This window comes from Heloderma suspectum, chromosome 2 (assembly GCF_057233095.1).
Source record: "Heloderma suspectum isolate Gila_16-S chromosome 2, 16-S_ref, whole genome shotgun sequence".
In the NCBI taxonomy this organism is placed as follows: Eukaryota; Metazoa; Chordata; class Lepidosauria; order Squamata; family Helodermatidae; genus Heloderma; species Heloderma suspectum.
The window spans coordinates 4,646,896-4,666,092 of NC_139459.1; the positions used below are offsets into that span (position 1 = coordinate 4,646,896).

Here is a 19,197-nt window from a genome sequence, read left to right on the forward strand (position 1 = left end):
TCCCAGACCATGCTTGCCTGTAATTCCAGGTGTCGTTTGACTACCCACCTTAGCATTCCAGTCTCCTGTAATGAAAATAACATCTCTTTTTGGCGTACTATCCAGTAGGTGCTGCAGATCCTCATAGAACTGATCTACTTCTCCTTCCTCAGCCTCTGTGGTTGGGGCGTATATTTGGATCACTGTGATGTTAAATGGCTTACCCTGAATTTGAATTGAGATCATTCTGTCATTTTTTAGATTGTATCCAAGCACTGCTTTAGCCACTTGATTATTAATTATGAAGGCTACTCCATTTCTTCTGTGGTCCGTCGGCTGCTAGCTGTCCTTTCGGCTTTGAGCTAGATGCGTCATCACATCTGGGGCTAGTTGAACTTATCCTCTGTTCCTCCCCAGTAGCATTTTGACCATCTTCCGACCTGGGAGTCCCATCTTCCGATGGTATACTGACATATCTCTGGTTGTACTGATCCATTTAGTTTTCATGGCAAGAATACTGGGGTGGGTTGCCGTTTCCTTCCCCAGGGATCGTATTTAGTCTGACCTCTCTGCCATGACCTTCCCGTCTTGGGTATCCCTTCACGGTTTAGCTCATGACGTCATTGAGGAGCTCAAGCTCCAGCACCATGACAAGGTAACGATCTCCTTTGCTGACATTTGCGTAAATTAAGGTCACAATTTGTGCAAATTACACAAGTTTCAGCCATAATTTGCAAATTGCAGCCATCATTTGTGCAAATCTCTAGTTGTGCAAATTATGCCTGAGACAAAAAAATTGCATAAAAAGTCCCTGGAATTTGAGGAAACTGCACAACTTGGCTCGCAAAAGCAAGCTGAGTCAGGCACGCCCTAGACATTTGGCGAGCCCCCAAAGGGTCAGATTTCCCAACAACGGGCATCCCTATGTTCAGCACCACTGCAGTATAGAGTACAGTGCACCTAATAATGATTGGCAACTTGTGGCCCTCCAGAAGTTTTGGCGTAAAACTCCCATCAGCCCTACCCAACATAGTCAGTGGAGAAAGATCATGGAAGTTGTAGGCCAAATCATCTGGAGGGCCACAAGTTGCCCACCCCTGATGGAGAAGGGCCCCCTATCACATTGTTCTGGTGCTGGGAGTTGGCCCTCTGCCATCTGTGTTGTTCCTCCAGCATTCTGGAAATGCCCATACGTGCAATGCAACAGGCACATAAGGGCCTTTTGAGAGGTCTGAGCTGCAGGTGGAGATTAGAGGGAAGGGCCGCTTAGGGGCCCTAACACAGAATCCTAAAGGCCACAGGTTTGCTCTCCATAAAATGTGTGTATTTGCAGGGGTACCAGCCTCTGAAATGGCAGGAGACAGGATTTGCCTGTTAAGCATGAAATGTGTTGTTGGGCCTCAATACTCTCCCTGAAGTACACTGAAGTCAAAAGAAGGAAGCCTGGAGTAAGTCATTTCAGAGTGACAAAACTCATGTGCTTCTTGGACGTCAGTCTTGAAAGAAAACACTTCTCAGGATTTATAAATGTTGGTTGCATGATCAGTTCTGTTAAGTTCATTTATTTCTATTTATAACTCGTTTTATTCACAAAGGCTCAGGGTAGATAACAACATTTGCAAGGAATGTGGCAACCCATAAAACATGCGTAGTAGTGCAACATAAAAATATTACTTATGGGGTTGAGAGATAAAAATATATCTGTGAAAAAATACTTTTAAGAACATACTGCCGACTTTTAGTCGTTGGCTATTATAGGCTCTTAATAAATAATATATTAGCCATGGAATGCATTATGGAGGGGTTTTGTGGTGATGAAGCCTCTGGGAATGACTGGAGGAGAGCTGCCCTTTTGTCACAGGAAGGTTGGGCAGTAAGAATGGCCTCTGGCTGCCATTAGTTGGTCTGCTCAGAATTCAGAGAGGGACAAAGTCGGTAGAAGGGCTTATGGAAGGGGGGTTAGGAGAAAGAGAAAGGCAAGGACTCAAGAAGGCAGCAGCCCAAGGGAAGGACTGGAGACTACAGGCAGTGAGAAGTAGTGACAAGTGAATTCCCCCTGGCTCAAGAATTGGTCTTGGCAAACCAGTCTATATTTTGTTAACACTGGAAAAACCTTGGCTATTCCAAGCTATTGGACCATGTCACGCTTCCAGTGACAACACTAGGAGTGCAATGAGATCCAAAAACCCAGCCCACTCTCCCCAACCCATGTCCATGAGTTTCTGTAATTTGCCTTACTGCCCCTTTCCTACTTACTTGGTTTAGTGGTAGCAGCAGCAACAGCAGGGAGGTCTTCGTGGTTTCATGACAGCAGTAGCTGCAACAGGGAGGTCTCATTTCCCTTCCACCCTGGTACTTGGTGGAACACTGCCTATGGCAGCATCCCTGGTTCTAGGGACCCTGGGAAATAGTTTTCCCAGGGCACCAGAATCCTTTGCATGGACATCAGGTATCCTGGAAATTATAAAGCTGTGGGACATTAGTTTCCAGGACACCCATGTCCATACAAAGGATTCAGGTGCCCTGGGAAGACTAAATTTCTCCAGGCGAGAGAGGTCTCCCTCTGCTGTCCCCCATCACTAAGGCCTCCCCTCACCAGTGGCCGCCTCCCTCCTCGTCCTCCGAATCTACTCCACTACTGCTGTGTCCTCCTCCTCTCACTCACTCCTTCCCCTCTTCCATTGCTGCCCGCCTTCTCTCTCTTTCTACCCTCCTTGTTTCTGGGCTGATCCCTGGTAGTCTTATCAGGCAGCCCAACAGTCAACAAGATGGCAGTGGGGTGCAGAGCAGAGATAGCAACAGATGGGGCAGCAAGAAGGCATGGTGACTGGACTGAGTGAAGTGCCAGGTTGCAGCTGCTGCCATCAGCAAGCAGCCATTTTAATTTCCCCACAAAGCATCACTCTGGAGTGATGCTATGGCAAGGGCAGGGCCAAAGGGCAGGGCCAATGGGCATTGTGAGGGGATTAAAATGGCAGCTCACTGCAAGCAGCAGCCGCAGCCACCCAGTGATCATCTCAGCCCTGCCCTGTGGGCATTTTGAAAGGGGCCCACTGGCACAGTGCAGGCAGGCGTCAGTGAGGGTGGGCCTTAATGGGGCCCAGCATTTGCCCAAACATAGGGTCTTGCTGACCCTATGTTTGTTTATTAGATTTATTAGCTGCCCATCTGGTCAGCTGCCCAGCCACTCTAGGCAGTGTACAATACAAATAACAACACAAAATACAACAAATTTACATATGTCGCCTTGATGTATCCCATCTTCGACCCTTGCTGTTGTTACTCAGGTCCCTATTTGGGTTCAAGTGCTGAGAACAGAAAGTTTAATAAGGGAGCCATGGAATGGAATAGAAGTAAAACTTTGGTTCACAAGCAGGCCTGTCTTTCCTTGAGGGAGAAAGTGTTGCTTCCTGTTGTCTGAGATGCAGGTAATCATGCTGACAATGCAGTGGTCAAGCCGTGAAACAATGGACTAGTATGAGAAAAGGTTACAAGGTTTGTTACTCCCTGCAGCCAGCAGCTCAATGAGTCCTGAGTGTTCCTATGTACCCTGATAAGGCCTAGAGTAACATCAGTTGCCTAAAACTGTGGAAAATGACCGTTTCTGCAGGTTTCTGCCCACCCAATGTGTCTTTCACCAATCCAGAACCAAATGTCTAGTTGGCAACTGAAAAGAAGGAAAAGGCCAATCAGAAGGCAGGAATGTTTAAGGGAGTCAGTGAAGCAAAAAAACAACGGAACCCTAGAAGACGAACTTCATTCACATCTTTCTTCTGTTTCTTCTTCTTCTTCTTTTTGCATAGCTTTGGTTTTGGCTAACAGATTTTTGCTAGTTTGGGGTGCTTTGGGGTCATAATTTGCATGGTTACCTTCTTTTTGAGAGAACAGAGAATGTCTTACTTTGATCATGTCTCTTCTTCAGTTTTTAATGTTGCAGCTACCCATCGTTTCTGAACTAGCCTTTTGAAGCGAGATACCTAGCTCCTTAACAGCTTGATTCAGTTCCCCTCCTCTATTTTATTTCACATACTGGTGAGGCTTAGGCTTTACCACCCTTTCCATTTTAAAACATTTTCTTCCCTTCCTCCCTAGCTTGATTTTCCCATCTGGACTTTGCTGAGTCCTACACCTTGGATCCTAGGAAAGGTTTCCTCTAATCTACACCTGGGCCCACAGGAGCCTGTTCCTTTTATCTCATCTTGGGATGAGTAGCTATAATTTTCATTTTGCCTTCCTTTTCTCTAAGGGTTTGGACTATACTGCTATATAATTGAAAGGTTTAAACACTGCATTTAACTAGTTTGGACTGGTGGAAATTTAAATGGAGCTAAGTAACGATTCACACTGCTGCTAGGTTGGCCTACTATCACTTTCATATGCCATAGCTATTTCATTTAATGCTCTTTCCTAACATTGTTTGTCTAAAATGTCTCAGCAAGAGTTAAACGGTAGTTTACTTTGCATGGTTGGATAGAAATGTAAGAAATGAATTGTGCTACATCTTGCTTGGTCTGGCTCTGCCCACTGTCACATGGTTATTGGGCTGCAATTAGTTAATCTGCAGAGGGCACACTATCTGGAAGATACTTTTGCTTAGGCCCAAAGTAGCCACCCCACTCTCCCACAAACATACCATTCACACACATGCATCACTCATCATATCAACACACACACCCTTCTCAACGGATCCATGGAGCTGGGAGGCATTGTCATCATCACTGCAGTGCACTGAGCAGGGAGTTTTAATCCTCTCTATCAAGTGCACCAATAAACAGATTTTAAAAAAATAGACCCTCTCTGCTCCCCAGCTGATCCTTGCTAGATTCTCTGCTGAGCAGCACAGAAGGACCAGTCTTTATGCCTTTTGTGGTACCAGGCAGGGTGGTTTCAAAATCCCCATCCAGCACATCACGTTGGGGTGAAGGTTATGCCAGGGGAGGGAGCGTGGCCTGGGGAAGTGCTGCAGGCTAGATTAGGGAGGCTCAGGGGCTACATTAGCCCCTTCTGCCAGAAGTTCCCCACCCATAGTTTAGGGAAAGGATGATTAAGCAGGGACGGAGCTACGGAAACCACTTCTACATATCCACAAAGGCTTCCATTAAGAGAAGGAGGAACAACAGCTTCCCAGACCAAACTGGGAAAGTGCAAAAAGCAATACAGGTTCAAGCTATTTCAAAGCACTGTACAATGTCTATCATTAATAACTGAAAAATGTGTTCTTATGCAGGCATTCTCATGAGGTGAGAGCCAGAGATCCATCCAGAGGAAAAAAGGCCAGCCCCTTAAAGTTGCACAGAAAACTGAAATGTATGTAGTGAGTCTCTGTAGTTCTATCACTTTTGTCCTTTGACTATCATAAGTCCTAAAAACAAAATGAGTCTGCTAAAATAACCCATACTGTGCTTTAATGTCATGTTGTTGTTGTTGTTGTTGTTGTTCAGTCGTGTCCGACTCTTCATGACCCCATGGATCATAGCACGCCAGGCCTTCCTGTCCTGCGCTCTCTCCCGGAGTGTGCTCAAGTTCATATTCATTGCATCGGTGATGCTATCTAGCCATCTCATCCTCTGCTGTCCCCTTCTCCTTTTGCCTTCAGTCTTTCCCAGCATCACGGTCTTTTCCAGAGAGTTTTCTCTTCGCATTAGGTGGCCAAAATATTTGAGCTTCAGCTTCAGGATCTGTCCTTCCAATGAGCACTCAGGGTTGATTTCCTTTAGGACTGACTGATTGGACCTCCTTGCAGTCCAGGGGACTCCTAAGAGTCTTCTCCAGCACCACAGTTCGAAAGCATCAATTCTTTCCGAACAATGTTACGGACCTCCATCTATAGTTCCTCAGGCACTCTGTCTATCAGGTCTAATCCCTGAAATCTATTCCTCACCTCCACTGTATATTCATAAGGGATATGACTGAGGTCACACCTGAATGGTTTAGTGGTTTTCCCTACGTTCTTCAATTTAAACTGAAATTTTGCAATAAGAAGCTCGTGATCTGAGCCACAGTCAGCTCCAGGTCTTGTTTTTACTGACTGTATAGAGCTTCTCCATCTTTGGCTGTAAAGGACATAATCAATCTGATTTTGATGTTGACCATCTGGTGATGTCCATGTGTAGAGTCGCCTCTTGTGCTGTTGGAAAAGAGTGTTTGCTATGATCAGCGTGTTCTCTTGGCAAAACTCTATTAGCCTTTGTCTTGCTTCATTTTGTACACCAAGGCCATGCTTGCCTGTTATCCCGGTGATTTCTTGACTTCCTACTTTAGCATTCCAATCCCCTATGATGAAAAGGACATCTTTTTTTGGTGTTAGTTCTAGAAGGTGTTGTAGGCCTTCATAGAACTGGTCGGTCCAATTGTTCCAGAACCAATGGAGCATTCTAAGGCCTCCTGTGATGAGTTTGCAAAGCACTTTGCAGATAAAATGGGCCGGATCAGGAATGCTATTCCTTGCGCTGTGGATACAGTTAGTGACCAAAGTGTGGCCAGTGGCAGATCAGTTGTGTGGGATGGGTTCCAGTTTCTTCCTTCTGAGGAAGTGGACAAGGTGCTTTCATCTTTAAGGCTGACCACGTGCTTACTTGATCCCTGCCCATCTTGCCTCATTATGAGCTGCAGGGAGAGACTTAGGGAGGGGATCAAGGTGGTGGTGAATGCCTCCCTCGAGGAGGGAGTGATGCCATCAGGCCTCAAGGAGGTGGTGATAAGACCACTGTTAAAGAAGCCTTCCTTGGATCCCCAAGACTTGATCAACTTTCACCCAGTCTCGAATCTGCCATTTTGGGGCAAGGTGATTGAGTGGGTGGTGTCATTGTAGTTGCAGGCACACTTGGAAGAAGCCAGTTATCTGGATCCCTTTCAATTGGGCTTCAGGCATGAGACAGAAACGGCCTTGGTCGCCTTGGTGGATGATGTGGGGAAGGCTCTGGATAGGGGCGAATGCTCCTTTCTTATTCTCCTCGATCTCTCAGCAGCTTTTGATACTGTCAACCACATTATCCTCCTGGACCGCCTGGAGGGGTTGGGCATAGGGGACACCATACTAGGGTGGTTCCGTTCCTTCCTCTCTGGCAGGTACTAGAGAGTAGCTCTGTGGGAGGAGACTTCAGACCCTTGGCTGCTCACTTGCGGGTTGCCACAGGGTTCTATTCTCTCCCCGATGTTATTTAACATCTATGTGAAGCCGCTGGGGGCTATCACCAGGAGGTCTGGGATGCAGGGTCACCAATATGCGGATGACATGCAACTCCAGCTCTCATTGAAATCCTCACCAAGGTTGGCTGTAGAAATCCTGTCCAAGTATCTGGAGTCAGTGAGTGGCTGGATGGAAAAGAGTAAGCTGAAACTGATCCCTGACAAAACCGAAATACTTTTGGTGGAAGACAAGGGGAGGTTGACCTGGCATTGAATGGGGTGTGGCTGTCCCTGAAGAACCAGATCTGTAGTCTGGGGGTCATTTTAGACTCCCAGCTATCCATGGAGGCTCAGGTGCCAGCCGTGATCTGGGAGGCGCTGTACCAACTCCATCTGATATGGCAGCTGTGCCCCTACCTCCCTAACCATCTGCTCCCATCCATAGTTCATGCCCTGGCCTCCTGTCGCCTAGACAGAGAGCTTCAGCTATTGGGCGGTATAGAAATGAAATAAATAAATAAATAGACTACTGTAATGTGCTGTATGTGGGGTTACCCTTGAAGATGGTTTGGAAGCTGCAGCTGGTGCAGAACGCGGTGGCCCAACTGATTAAAGGCAGCCATCGGCGAGACCACATCACTCCAGTGCTGAAGGTGTTGCACTGGTTACCAGTTGTTTTCCGGACCCAATTCAAGGTGTTGGCATTGACCTTTAAAACCCTACATGGTTCTGGCCTAGTCTATCTTAAGGAGCGCTCCCAACAACACAAGGGATGCTGCTCAACGAGATGGGCCTCAGAAGGCCTTCTGTCTGTCTCATCAGCCAGGACAGCTAGGCTAGTGAGGACTAGGGAGAAAGCCTTTTTTGTGGTGGCCCCCATTTTGTGGAATTCCCTCCCTAATGACCTCCGCCATGCCCCCTCTTTGATGAGCTTCCTCTGGGCTTTGAAAACCTGGCTGTTCAGGTGGGCATTTGGGGTGGGTTAGGGTTTTTTTTTTAGAGCAATGTTGTTTTGTTCAGTTGATTATGTAAATTTGTTGTATTTCGTGTTGTTATTTGCATTGTATGCTGCCTAGAATGGCTGGGTAGCTGGCCATCAGTGTTGCGAGTGCAACTGCAATGCCAGCATACACGTGGGGCCAAAAATAGCATCAGCCCCAGGTTCTCCCACAACACAGCAATTCAGAAGTGTAGTACAACTTGTAATTCCTTCTTCTCCTACTTCCTGTTCCCTCAAAGCAGTGGTTGCAGGAGATATGGATATAACCTTAGACTCAACTTCTTGATAACAGCACTTTTACCTTTCTGAGTGCAGATATTCCCATTGCTGTTTCTCTGCAGGGAGCAGAAAGGATAATATGTGATTTAACTATGGATGGGGGCAAAATTCATTTGGTTTGCATCTTCATATGAACTGACCTAATTCACACTTCCTGAACTAGTAAATAAACGGAAATGCAATTATCCTTTGGTTTTTGCAATCCTTCGAATTGTGTGGTGCAGTTCTCTTATCAAAAATTGTGTACAAAAATGCACTCATTCTGGTACAGTGAATATAAAAATGTGTACAAGAGGGAAGTGCATAGAAAAATGCATACACATTTTTGTGTGGACTTTAAAAAGAACTTACAAATTGATGTAGAAAATGGGACAGAATGAGATTGTGCTTGAAAAATGTGAATGTTATAAAAAGCAAAACAGATTCATTCATGCCTAACTTTAACACTGCAGGCAGCCCATTTCCTTTTTATTACTGTTTTGAATTTTAGCAGCCGCCACACAGTAGTGAAAGGCTGGTATAATAAGAAGAAATGCAGTGTTTAGTGTTTCCTGTGGCACCTATCAGTAGGGCAACTAATTTATCCATTCTTGATCATGGTGCTTGTCTTAATCTGCTGCTTGAGACACATGGAGCTGCCATTGCACTTCTGGAAGGTAGTATAATACACCTCTACAAACAGTAGGCATCCCTGTAAACACCTACTGGGAGATGACTAAAATCTTGTAGATTGCTCACTTTTTCTTCAAAACTTCCTTGTAGATATGACAGGTATGATTCATATGTCATTGAACCTGAGCTTGTCTATATCTCTATGTAATTCGTATATAGTTTTCATACTACCCAAATGTTTTGTTCCAAATTTTGTTCCAAAATCCTCATTGATTTGACAATGTGCAGCATCAAGAAGCAGATTCATATTTCCCAAGCAAATATGAGTTTTGGCACTGGCCTAGGAATGAGTGGTTACATGCAGCTTGAGTATCTTATCTGATGTCGTTCCAAGCATGCTTCTTGCATTCAGTTTTGCTGAGGCAGACACAAAAAGATTGTCAATCAACCCAGTACATCAAAGCAGGACCAGATTTACCCCATACATTAGAGCAGGCCCAGTGCATGTTGAAATTCTGCTTTTAAGAAAAACTGCTGAAGCTGACGTTATTCAGAAACACTGATTGACTGAGAGCAAGCAAAAGGTTTAACACAGAAATCGCACCAGAAACTGTCATCATTTCCTTTACAAAAAGTGTGGCTATGTGGCTCAGTGGCCTTTGAGATTTGGCACTCTGCTGTTTTCTCAGACAACTTACAATTCAAACCACCAGCATACCTAGAGAAGAGAACTGGGAAGCCTTAGCTGACAGTTAGGGAAGGTTATGGCATAGTTTGCATCTGAGTGGCCTCATGGGGCAATTTGGTGCCACCCTCTTAGTCAAGTCCTGAGACTCTCAACTCCCAATAAGATCAAAGTTTCCCACTGTTATGATTTGGATTGTCACTTTTAGCTCCAGGTTTTCCAAACATGAGCCTTCAAAACACCCACAGTGGGTACCAGGTGGGAAACACTGCCCTAGCCAATCTGTTCTCTTCCCCCCAGCCATCTACTCCCCACCCCCTGGGGGCTCCCAGTGAATCTAAGCAGCACAAGCATGAGCCTTGCTTTGTGGTAGTGCTGTGTGGGAGGCAAGTCAATTGTCAGCAACAGAGGATTGGGTGAAGAAGAGAAAATATTCCCTAGCTAATCTGTTCACTTCTCCAGCCATTCCTGGGTTGTGAGCATCCAGGACAATAGTTACTCTGGCCTCAGAACCTCAGTTCCTATGCTGCACAGGTGAGAAACAGACAAGTAGCAACCCTACCTGTGGCTGCAATCTGGAAAATATAACCTTCATGTATACTGTACTTATCTGCATTGTGCCCTCAATATGCAGGGTATGTAGCAGAGCTGACAAACCCCTCCTAGGAAGGCTACAATCTAAAGTCCTGACTTTTGGTGGCGATTTCAACTAGATGCCCTCTGGAATTCTTATCAGGTTTAAGATTCTATAAACATGGATGCTCTAACTTTCCTCTCCTCTCTCTGTGTACCCAAAATGTGTAGAGGTGAAAAGTACCTTATATTTTTAAACTGTTTTACTTAGTTTTGTTATTGCTCAGGTTCTCAGATTTCTGCACCATCCATCACTGGCTTCAAAGAAATTGGAACAGCCACAGCCCTGGGCCTAATCCTGTCATTGTTCAGCTCTGTCCTAGACACCAGAGAGGGTGTACATACAGACATGCTCTGAGGTGCACTGTCAAGTTTTACTTTTTAACTGTGCAAACCCATACATTTCTATTCAGAAGTAAGTCCCACTGCGTTTAATGGGACATACTCCCAGGAAAGCGTGTATAGTACTGCAAACTAAGTTTACAGTTTAAAGCTGTAAAATTCAAATTATGAGTGACCATATTTTTATTTCAGAGGATTTCTATACCACTTTTAATTTAAAATATATATCCCAAAACAGTTTACAAGATAAAGTCATAATACTATAAAACCAATCATTAAAACTATAAAACAGGGATAAAACAATAGAACATCATTAAAATAAACAGGATAGATGACAATGCTAGTGCTCAGGGAAACAACTGTTGGTGGCAGAGACATTCCACAGTAGGAGCCCACCTGATCTTGACAGGCAGCTCATTCTACATGGCATATGCAACAAACAGTCTTGTGGCAACGTACAGACCACCATATTTATTCTGCCATAAGCTTTCATGGACCCTGTGCACCTTATCAGATGTGTCAAACGCTATCTGATGAGGTCGGCTTTCTTAGACTTTTAAGGTGCCACAAGACCCCTTGTTGTTTTTGCTGCAACAAATTAGCGTGGCTGCCCACCGGGTAATAATAATATACAGTGTGCCATTTTCCCCTGCAGCTGTAACTCATTTCTAATGATTTTTTAAAATTAGTATCATTTTCCTGGTTATGTTTTTAGAATGATTTTATTGTTTGTGATTAATATTATGATTGATGTTCATGTCTGCACGCCCCTCTGAACACACTTTATATAGAGCAGGGAGGCAGAAATGAAATGAGGCTAATTAAAAATAATTTTTACACAGCAGGTAACCCCTACCTAAGCCCAGCCCGTGACGGTCGGGCCCTTAAGGACCGACGTCATGAGGGAGGGAGGGAGGAGGGCAGCTGCCGTGAGGCGTTCCAGTTCGCCCCCTCCCCGTACCTGCTTGCGCTTGTAGACCTCCTTCCCGGGCATCCCTGCGGCTCTTCCTCCGCCGCCTCTTTCTTCCCTTCTATTGCTTCAAGTCTTCCTCGGCTTTTACCGGCTGCCGGAAGTTGACTTTGGCATCCCTGGCAACCATCCGGAAGTGGTCTTCCCACCCCCTTTGCCATAGAGAGAGAAGGCTGAGGGGGACGGGCAAGGGGAGGCCGCCGACCTGAGCTTGGGCGGTGCCATCTTGCTCTCCCCACCTTTTTACAAGCGCAACTAAATGGTACGCTCCTCACTCCGGGGGGGGGGGGAGTTGTTGGAGAGGAAAAACGGGTGGGGGGGATGGAAAAGGGATCCGATGATGAATAATTCATGAGGGGGGTGGGGCGGAGGAGGAGCGAAGCCAGCCGCCCAAACCGTCCGTCGCCCTGCCCCTCTCATGAATATTCAGATGAGGAGGCGGGTGGGGCGCGAGGCGAGGCGAGGCCGGCGAGAGAGCCCGCGCGGTTCGCGAGCCGGAAGGAAGCGGCGCGCTCTTGCCGGCCGTTCGCGCGTGCGCGCTGCGGGGGCGGGGCGGGGGCTGAGTCACCGCGGGCGGCTGAGGGAGCAGCAGCTGCTGCGGGTGCCGCGGCGGCGTCTTCTCCGTCGTTGTCGGGAGCCTCGGCGGCGGCTCTGAGGGCGATGAGGCCGGCGGCGGCGGCGGGCGGGCCCCAGCGACACTGAGGCGAGGCGCCTCCCCCTCCCCGCCCCTCTCCTCGGCCCGGCCCGGCCCGGCTCGGCTCCTCGACCGCCGCCGGCATCATGATGGAGGAAATCGACCGCTTCCAAGTGCCCGCCGTGCGAGCGGAGATGCAGCCGCTGGTGAGCTGGGGCGGCCGGGCCTTCGCCTGCCCGCGGGGCGCGGCTGGCGGCGGCGATGGCGGTGATGAGCTCTGCCCCTCCCCTCGCCTCGGCGTGGTGGCCCCCATTCACCGGCCGCGCCCGCCCTGTGCCCCCCGGAGGGGTTGGGCTGCAGTTCCCGCCGTAGCTGCCCGGGCGTGCTAGGAGTTGCAGCCCCGCACCTCGGGAGGGCCGCAGCGCGGACAAGGCTGCCCTCCGTGATGTAGGGTTCCTTCTCATGCCCGTGTGGACAAGCCTCCCTCCCCACGGGCTCAGTAGGGCGGGAGAGCGGGGGCCCCTCCGGACCCAAGGGGTTCTTATGGAGGGAGGGTGGGGGAGAGGAGGAGGAGAAGCATCGCCGTCTTCTCCCTCCCCCCACGCACTCAGGGCAGCGTTGGGGGTCCGAGGAGCCTCCTCCTCCGGACGTACGCGCAGCTGTCCCGGCGGTGGGGTGGGGGATGCTGCGCTCCCCCCCACACACTCACACACTCCCCGCGGGAAAAGGGCGCAGGCATCGATCTTTTTCTCCCCCCACCCCGCCAAGCATCCGCGGCCCCACCTCTGCGTCAGACGGGGTTCCGGGCGTGGGGCTGGAGAGAGGCCGGGGGTTCAGGTAAGGAGGTGCCCCCTTTGGGAAGGGCGGGGAGAGCAGCGTTTCTAGTGCTGGAAAGCATCTCTCCCCCCCCCCCCCGCATTAGCAAAGTGCGTTCATTCTGTTTGGGGTGGGGGCTTTTTCCTTTCAGCAGAGGTGTAGTTTTCTGTTGGAAGTGAAAACAGTTCCCCTGCTTAGGATGGGGAAGTCACCCTTTGCCCATGTTTTTAAAAAATTGAGAGGGATTTGGACTCGGATCTGGTCTGCCTGCCCCCTTTCAAGAGGACTTCCTGGGAATTAGCAACCCACTGGATTTGTGTTCGACCTGTCCTCTCCCCCCCTACCCCCAAATGCATGCACACAGTTGGGGAGCAGGGTGTAGGATGGGTTGTAGCTTCTAGGGCCTGGGGAGAAGCCTTTTTGGGGAACAGAGTTGGAGGTGGCTTGCATGTTTTGTTACAAAGTTACAAAGTATTGCACAGATCTCCCCCAGGATGTAAGGGAGTGGCTCTTAGGATGCAGTCAGGGCCTTGAGGTTCTGCTGCCCCTGCCCCAAGCACAACAAGGTCAGCATACAGACCATTTTATTCTTCCCGAGGAAAAGTGGAGGCAAAATAATTCAAAAGTCTTCTCTCCCCTTGCCTGGAAGATATCTGAGGCTGGGGATGACCCTTTCCTCAGGACTAAAAGGGAATCTTGCCCTTGAGGAGCAGTGAGACTGGTCTGACCTTAGGGCACATTGCAGAGCTGGCTAGGGAGTGGGGCAAGGGGACACTTCCTGACTATGTCAAGAATTCAGAAACCCTAATACTTGGGGGGGGTGGAGGTGACAGTTCTTTGTAGGGGCAAGGATAGTGGGAGCCCCTCCTCCGGCTAGCATCAGCGGTTTCTCTGTTGCAGGCAGGCTGCTTGCTCTCAGTTTGCTGGGCTGCTGCTTCTCCTCAGCTCTGTTCAACCTCCTTTTTCCTGAAGAATCCTGCCCTAGCCAGCAATCCTATTCTTAGGAATGTCATGATATGCTGTAATAACATGCTCCGGGATCTGCTTGCCCCAGTCCACTTTCATTAAGAGGTTTGTGAAGGCCTCTGTCACTGCTGGCAAGCAGAAAAGGAAAGGAACATGACTGGATGTTTTGGAGGGTTGGTGATGACGTAATCCTTTTGTAAGCATGTATCGAAGGGGGATAAATATTGCATGTGGGCAGCATCTACAGGCAGTAGGAGAAAGAACAGATGTATTACGACACTTGCTTGTGTCTTGTGCCCTTATGCCCGTACAGTACCAATCTGTGGTCAGAATCTGTGCCGTGCTGGGAATCCTTACAGGTTACAGCAAAATAACTTTGCTTTTAAGGAGATGACTGTGTGCTTGGTCAGTGTTGAAATAACAGGAGAAGATTGTAGTTTCAAAGCTCTTTTTCCTTGTGAGATGTGATGCTTTAAAAAAAAGCATAGGGCTGTTTACTAGGCTGCTGTCCCTTGAAATGGTTCTGAAAAGAGGCTTAGGCAAACGCTCCTCAGAGATGCTGCCATACACTCAAGGATCCTGTGCAGAGCAAACATGCATTTGCCTGTGCACCTTCTGATCAGAGGTTGACTCCCTTACTGGATGGATAATGGAATCTGTAGTTCACTCCCAAAAGGTGGAAATGGAATCCTTTGCCTTTCATTTCTCACTGCCTACACTGTATTCTGATTACCAACCTTGCAATGCTTCTCCCCTCCCCCCAAACTTCTTTTCTGGGGGTTAAAAATATTTTTAATTAGGAATCTGTATGCATGTGTTATGGAATCTGTATGCATGTATCAAGCTACTGATATTGCTGAAATTATATCTGAAATTACTGGACACTCACGTCCAATTCCTAAGCATCTAGGATGTTTCTAACTGTTTTCCCCCATTCTCTCTGTATGTGCATGTAATATTGGTCAGACTTCCTGTTTCTTTGTCATATTTCTGATAGTTTATAAACACATATTTGACACAAAGGCAGTAGCTTATGAGCTGTTAGGCTTGGGTTTCCTTTCCTGTGGCCCTTCTCAAGGGATAAGCCACAACTTGGAGTACTCAGTTATTGATTAATTGATTGCATTTCTATACAGCCCAATAGCCAAAGCTCTCTGGGCAGTTCACAAGAATTGCATCTCAGGGAATCAGAGGAAGTGTCTCCTGTTTACTCAACAGTAACCATTAGTCTGACGATGTGACTTTATTGGCCACTTTCTGTGTGCCATTTTGGAAGTACCTCTCCTTCCTGTTTTCTCTTATTCTGTATTCCTTTTTACTAAATGTTTCAACCTCACAATACTTTAATCTCAGAAGAAACCTCACTTTGGTTATTTTGGATGGATTATGATTTGTTCAGACATTTAAACTTCACTTTTGTATGTGTGCTTCATGGTATCAGGGTAAAGGTGGCCTTCTGTAATGCCCTGAGTTTTTAAAATTACTGTAATGTGTTATATATAAGGCTGCCCTTGACAGTGGCTCAGAAGCTCCAGTTAGTGTGGAATTCATCTTCCAGAATTTTAACTGGTACTTCCAAGTTGGTTCACATCACTCCTATTTGAAAAGAACTACACTTGTTGCCTACTGGGGCTGGTACTTATCTTTAAAGCTTTAAATGGCTTGGGACCCAAATACCTGAAAGAACTCCTCTTCCTTCTGTTCTAAGATCTTCTGTTGAGGCCCCACTGTGTTTTCCTGATTGGAAGTGCGCTATATAAGCACAAAGGAGAGGGCTTTCTTTGTGGTGGCACCCTGGCTTTGCAACGCTCTCCCCAGAGAGGTATGCCTGGCACCGTATTTACATTCTTTTTAAGAGTTATATTTTTACCTAAGCATTTTAATTGGTATTAACTTCTCAGTCTGCCTTTGAGATTGAAACTGTAAGTGAAATTTTTATTTGCTGTCTCTTACTATGGCTGTTGATTGTATTCTTTTCGGTTTTTCATTTTATTGTTTCCTTTGTACATGGCCCTAGAATCTCATGTGATGAAGGGTGGCATAGAAATTGTTTAAGTAAGTTCTTGCCAGTTCAAATATTTGAAGTGGCAATTGTTGTATCATCTCTGTAGTCAAAATCATAATAGCTGCCTGTATGTCCCCCTTCCGTGTTTTGAAGAGTCTGATTGTGAATGGAATGTTGCAATATCAGTTTGACAGCATGTCACATTAACCTGAGACCTGCAAATTGAGGCCACTGCAGCATAATGCCTTTGTTGTATTTTTACCTTCTAGCATAACCGTGCACTTCCTTGTTCTTGCAGAATCTATAAACATTCTGTGAATGTTAACATGTTGCTCCAGTATGTGGCTCTGCTAAAGCAGAGATGAAACGTTGACTTGGTCATGAAAATGAAAGCAACAATTGTGCTGCTGATGTATGAATTTTGGGTTGAGATTGGATTATGAAAATTTTTATAATATGGCTTGTATCATTCAGATGGCAGTTTTTGGAAGAGTTAGGCAAGTATTGGCAAAAACAAGGTTGGGTGAGGAAAAACCAGCCCACCAGAGGCCCTACCGCTTTCAGAAGCATGGGTCGTTGGTATACAAGGCAGCCTTTATGGAATGCCCTGGCCTGGTTCAGACATAACGACAATCTGTGGGGTGTTGGGGCCATGTGGGAGTGAGTGTGTATGCCTGGTTCCTTACCTCTTCTGCTTTGTTCCTGAATTACAAAACAACTCAAGAATATCCACTTCCTGGGTTGTGCTCAGTGATGTGTGAATCCAGAACTCTCGCTTGTTGAGGGAAGAACAATCTATAGTTTTAACCCATGATTTATTGTTGGGTTAAAACTCTGGGTTGATTCTCTCTCAACCACATAGAATTCTGAGTTTGTACATCACAGAGCACGTGTGAACCCAGTGCGTTCCTAGGTTGTTTTGTAAACCAGAAACAAAGAGGTGAATGGTCAGAAGACTATGTGGCCCTGACAAACAATGGGTTAAATAACCCATGGTTGGTTGTTATGTGAAAACCGTATCCCTCTCTTGGTGGTTGGATCCCTCTGTTTAAGCTTCAAGTGTGTTGCTAAGACTTTTATTCTGCCAAACTTTTAACATGGTTTAGTGCATCTCCCTGCTTTAAAACCTTTTTAATTCGCTCTTATTATATGATACTGGTTTTAGTCATTTTTGAGATTACTTTTATTATGTTTATTTTTATGTATTCTGCTAATTTTGTACGCCCCTTTGAATTTATAAAGAGAAGTGGGGTAGAATTTTTGGAATGTAATAAATAAAAAGCAGGAGAGAGGAAGAAATTCTAGTAATGGAGGTGTCAGGGGTGGGAGGAGGTGGGTAGAAGACATTGTACAAAGTATAAAACCTCTGGCATCAGTCTGCCAGAAGCCTTGTTGAAACTCCTTTTGTTTCGAGTTCTTGGCAGACATTACTCCCATATTTGAAATGATTTGCTGCTAAGAGCATTGAAAACCTGTTTAAGAGAATTTGTGTCACTTTTTTTGGAGGGCAAAATCCATTGCTGCATATTGCACAAACTGGTCAAGCATTGTATGTTCTACTTTCTGTCTGCCTTTGTGGTCAGTTTCTCTTAATGTGAACCTTCTTTTTCCTTTACATTTCCACTTTTTCATTCCAGCTGCTGGAAAATGTATTTTCAGTCTGATAAGAATGTCTGATTCACATAACCTCCTGTGTATGCTCCCATCTCCGGTCCTTTGAAATCTGGGGCATAGGCAGGGATGAATTTTAAATATTAGTGCAAAGCACAAATCAAACTGAAGCTCTATGTTGTGGCCCACATTGGGTGAGAGATAATCACTGTTGCCTGTCTAAAATTTACATAGTTTCTTCATGTGAATAAACACTGCTTCTCATCTATTCACTGCTTTGTACATAAAGGGTGTTTGTGCAGATTTTCTGCTGTAGCAAGCAGAACTTTTTCAACTCACCATTATCAGAATTTCCTTTTGTAAGCAAGGGCTAGCAGAAGACATGATCCTCAAGGTCAGGGAATGTCCTGAGGGAGGAATGCAGGTTGGCAGAGGCTGTCTTGATGTTTATATGCAGATTCTTCCTATATGGGGAATGATGGAAGGAAAGGTCTGTGCTTGCAGTAAGCTGGGCTTTATGATCCCTTAAATTGGCTGCTCCAGATCTTCCCCTAGTGTTGAAAGCACATTTCGTAGCCGGTGCTTGTTTGCTTTTTGGTAACAAGGCTTAATTGCTTGTCGGCCTCTCTAGTCTCATCTTTGTGGAACACATGAGTGTATCTCCTCCCCCACCCCCATGCAGCTGGACAAGGAATGTTGCCACTTAATCTAGGCACAAGAGCTCTAGCAAATGAGGCAGCAGCAGCTGTAGTCTACAGTCCTGTGCACACTTGAGGAGTAAGTCTCACTCGATTCAGTGGGACTTCTGAGTAAGCATTACTCCTAATAATGTGGGGTTCTCCCCACACACACACCACGTTTCCCTTCCACTACTTTCAAGCTTCTACATATGGAAATTAGGACATCTATTTTGGCATTTTAAGAGCTTAATACCTCTGTCAGCTGCAGTAAGCAAAAGCCACTTGAAGTATTTGGATTTGTAGCCTCACAGGAGTAGTAAGCAGTTTTACTTCTAATTTTTGTCTAGCCTTGGAACCTTTATATTTCACCTTAAAACAGTCCTATTCAAGTAGTCACAGCAAAGTGAAGATAGTTCTTTGTGCATGGCATTATCTCTGTTCAGTGTTTTATTTGTTAATAACTTTAGGGTAATGTGCTATGTAATAATAAGCTGGTGCAGTATTTGGAAATCCATTTTTCATTCATCTTAATATGTTGCTGATTATGATCTGTTAGTGAGCAAAATATTTAAAATGTTGGAACAGGGTAAATTGGGATTTACCCATATTAAAAAGGAGTATTATGCAGAGATTAATTTCTGATCAACTTTGTATCTTTAAGTGTACTGAAGTCAGCTTCAGTCAGTGGACAAAAAGTTGATTGATTTATCAGGGCAGAGAAAAAAACGGGCTGGGATTTTAATGTTTCAAGAGGAGGAAGACTTGGGTGGTTCTTTATCTTTTCTGCTATTACAAAGCTGATTTGAAGGATGGCATGAACTAGAATCATGTATGTATCAATTATGCACAATAAAGTA

At 46.1% G+C, this 19,197-nt stretch overlaps 2 protein-coding genes across 7 annotated transcripts in view; one reads left to right on the forward strand and one right to left on the reverse strand.

The window, feature by feature from the left end:
- The window catches only part of DNAI1 (dynein axonemal intermediate chain 1), a 232,862-nt gene extending 220,956 nt beyond the window's left edge, over positions 1-11,906 (reverse strand). The window contains exon 1 of one of the 2 annotated variants that reach the window (XM_084832793.1): positions 11,620-11,906. In XM_084832793.1, the coding sequence (XP_084688919.1) occupies positions 11,620-11,652 (33 nt within the window). In that variant the 5' untranslated portion in view covers positions 11,653-11,906. The remainder of the gene's footprint in view (positions 1-11,619) is intronic. The other variant, XM_084832794.1, reaches the window with a different exon arrangement.
- Positions 11,907-12,084: 178 nt separating this feature from the next.
- Positions 12,085-19,197, forward strand: part of FAM219A (family with sequence similarity 219 member A) — a 73,516-nt gene continuing 66,403 nt past the window's right edge. For 3 of the 5 annotated variants that reach the window (XR_014787480.1, XR_014787482.1, XR_014787481.1), the window contains exon 1: positions 12,190-12,468. Coding sequence is in view for 2 of the 5 variants with exons in the window: in XM_084832797.1 (XP_084688923.1) it covers positions 12,409-12,468 (60 nt within the window). In the remaining 3 variants the exon portion in view is untranslated. Of the gene's footprint in view, positions 12,469-19,197 lie in introns of all 5 variants that reach the window. The other 2 variants (XM_084832797.1, XM_084832796.1) reach the window with 2 other exon arrangements.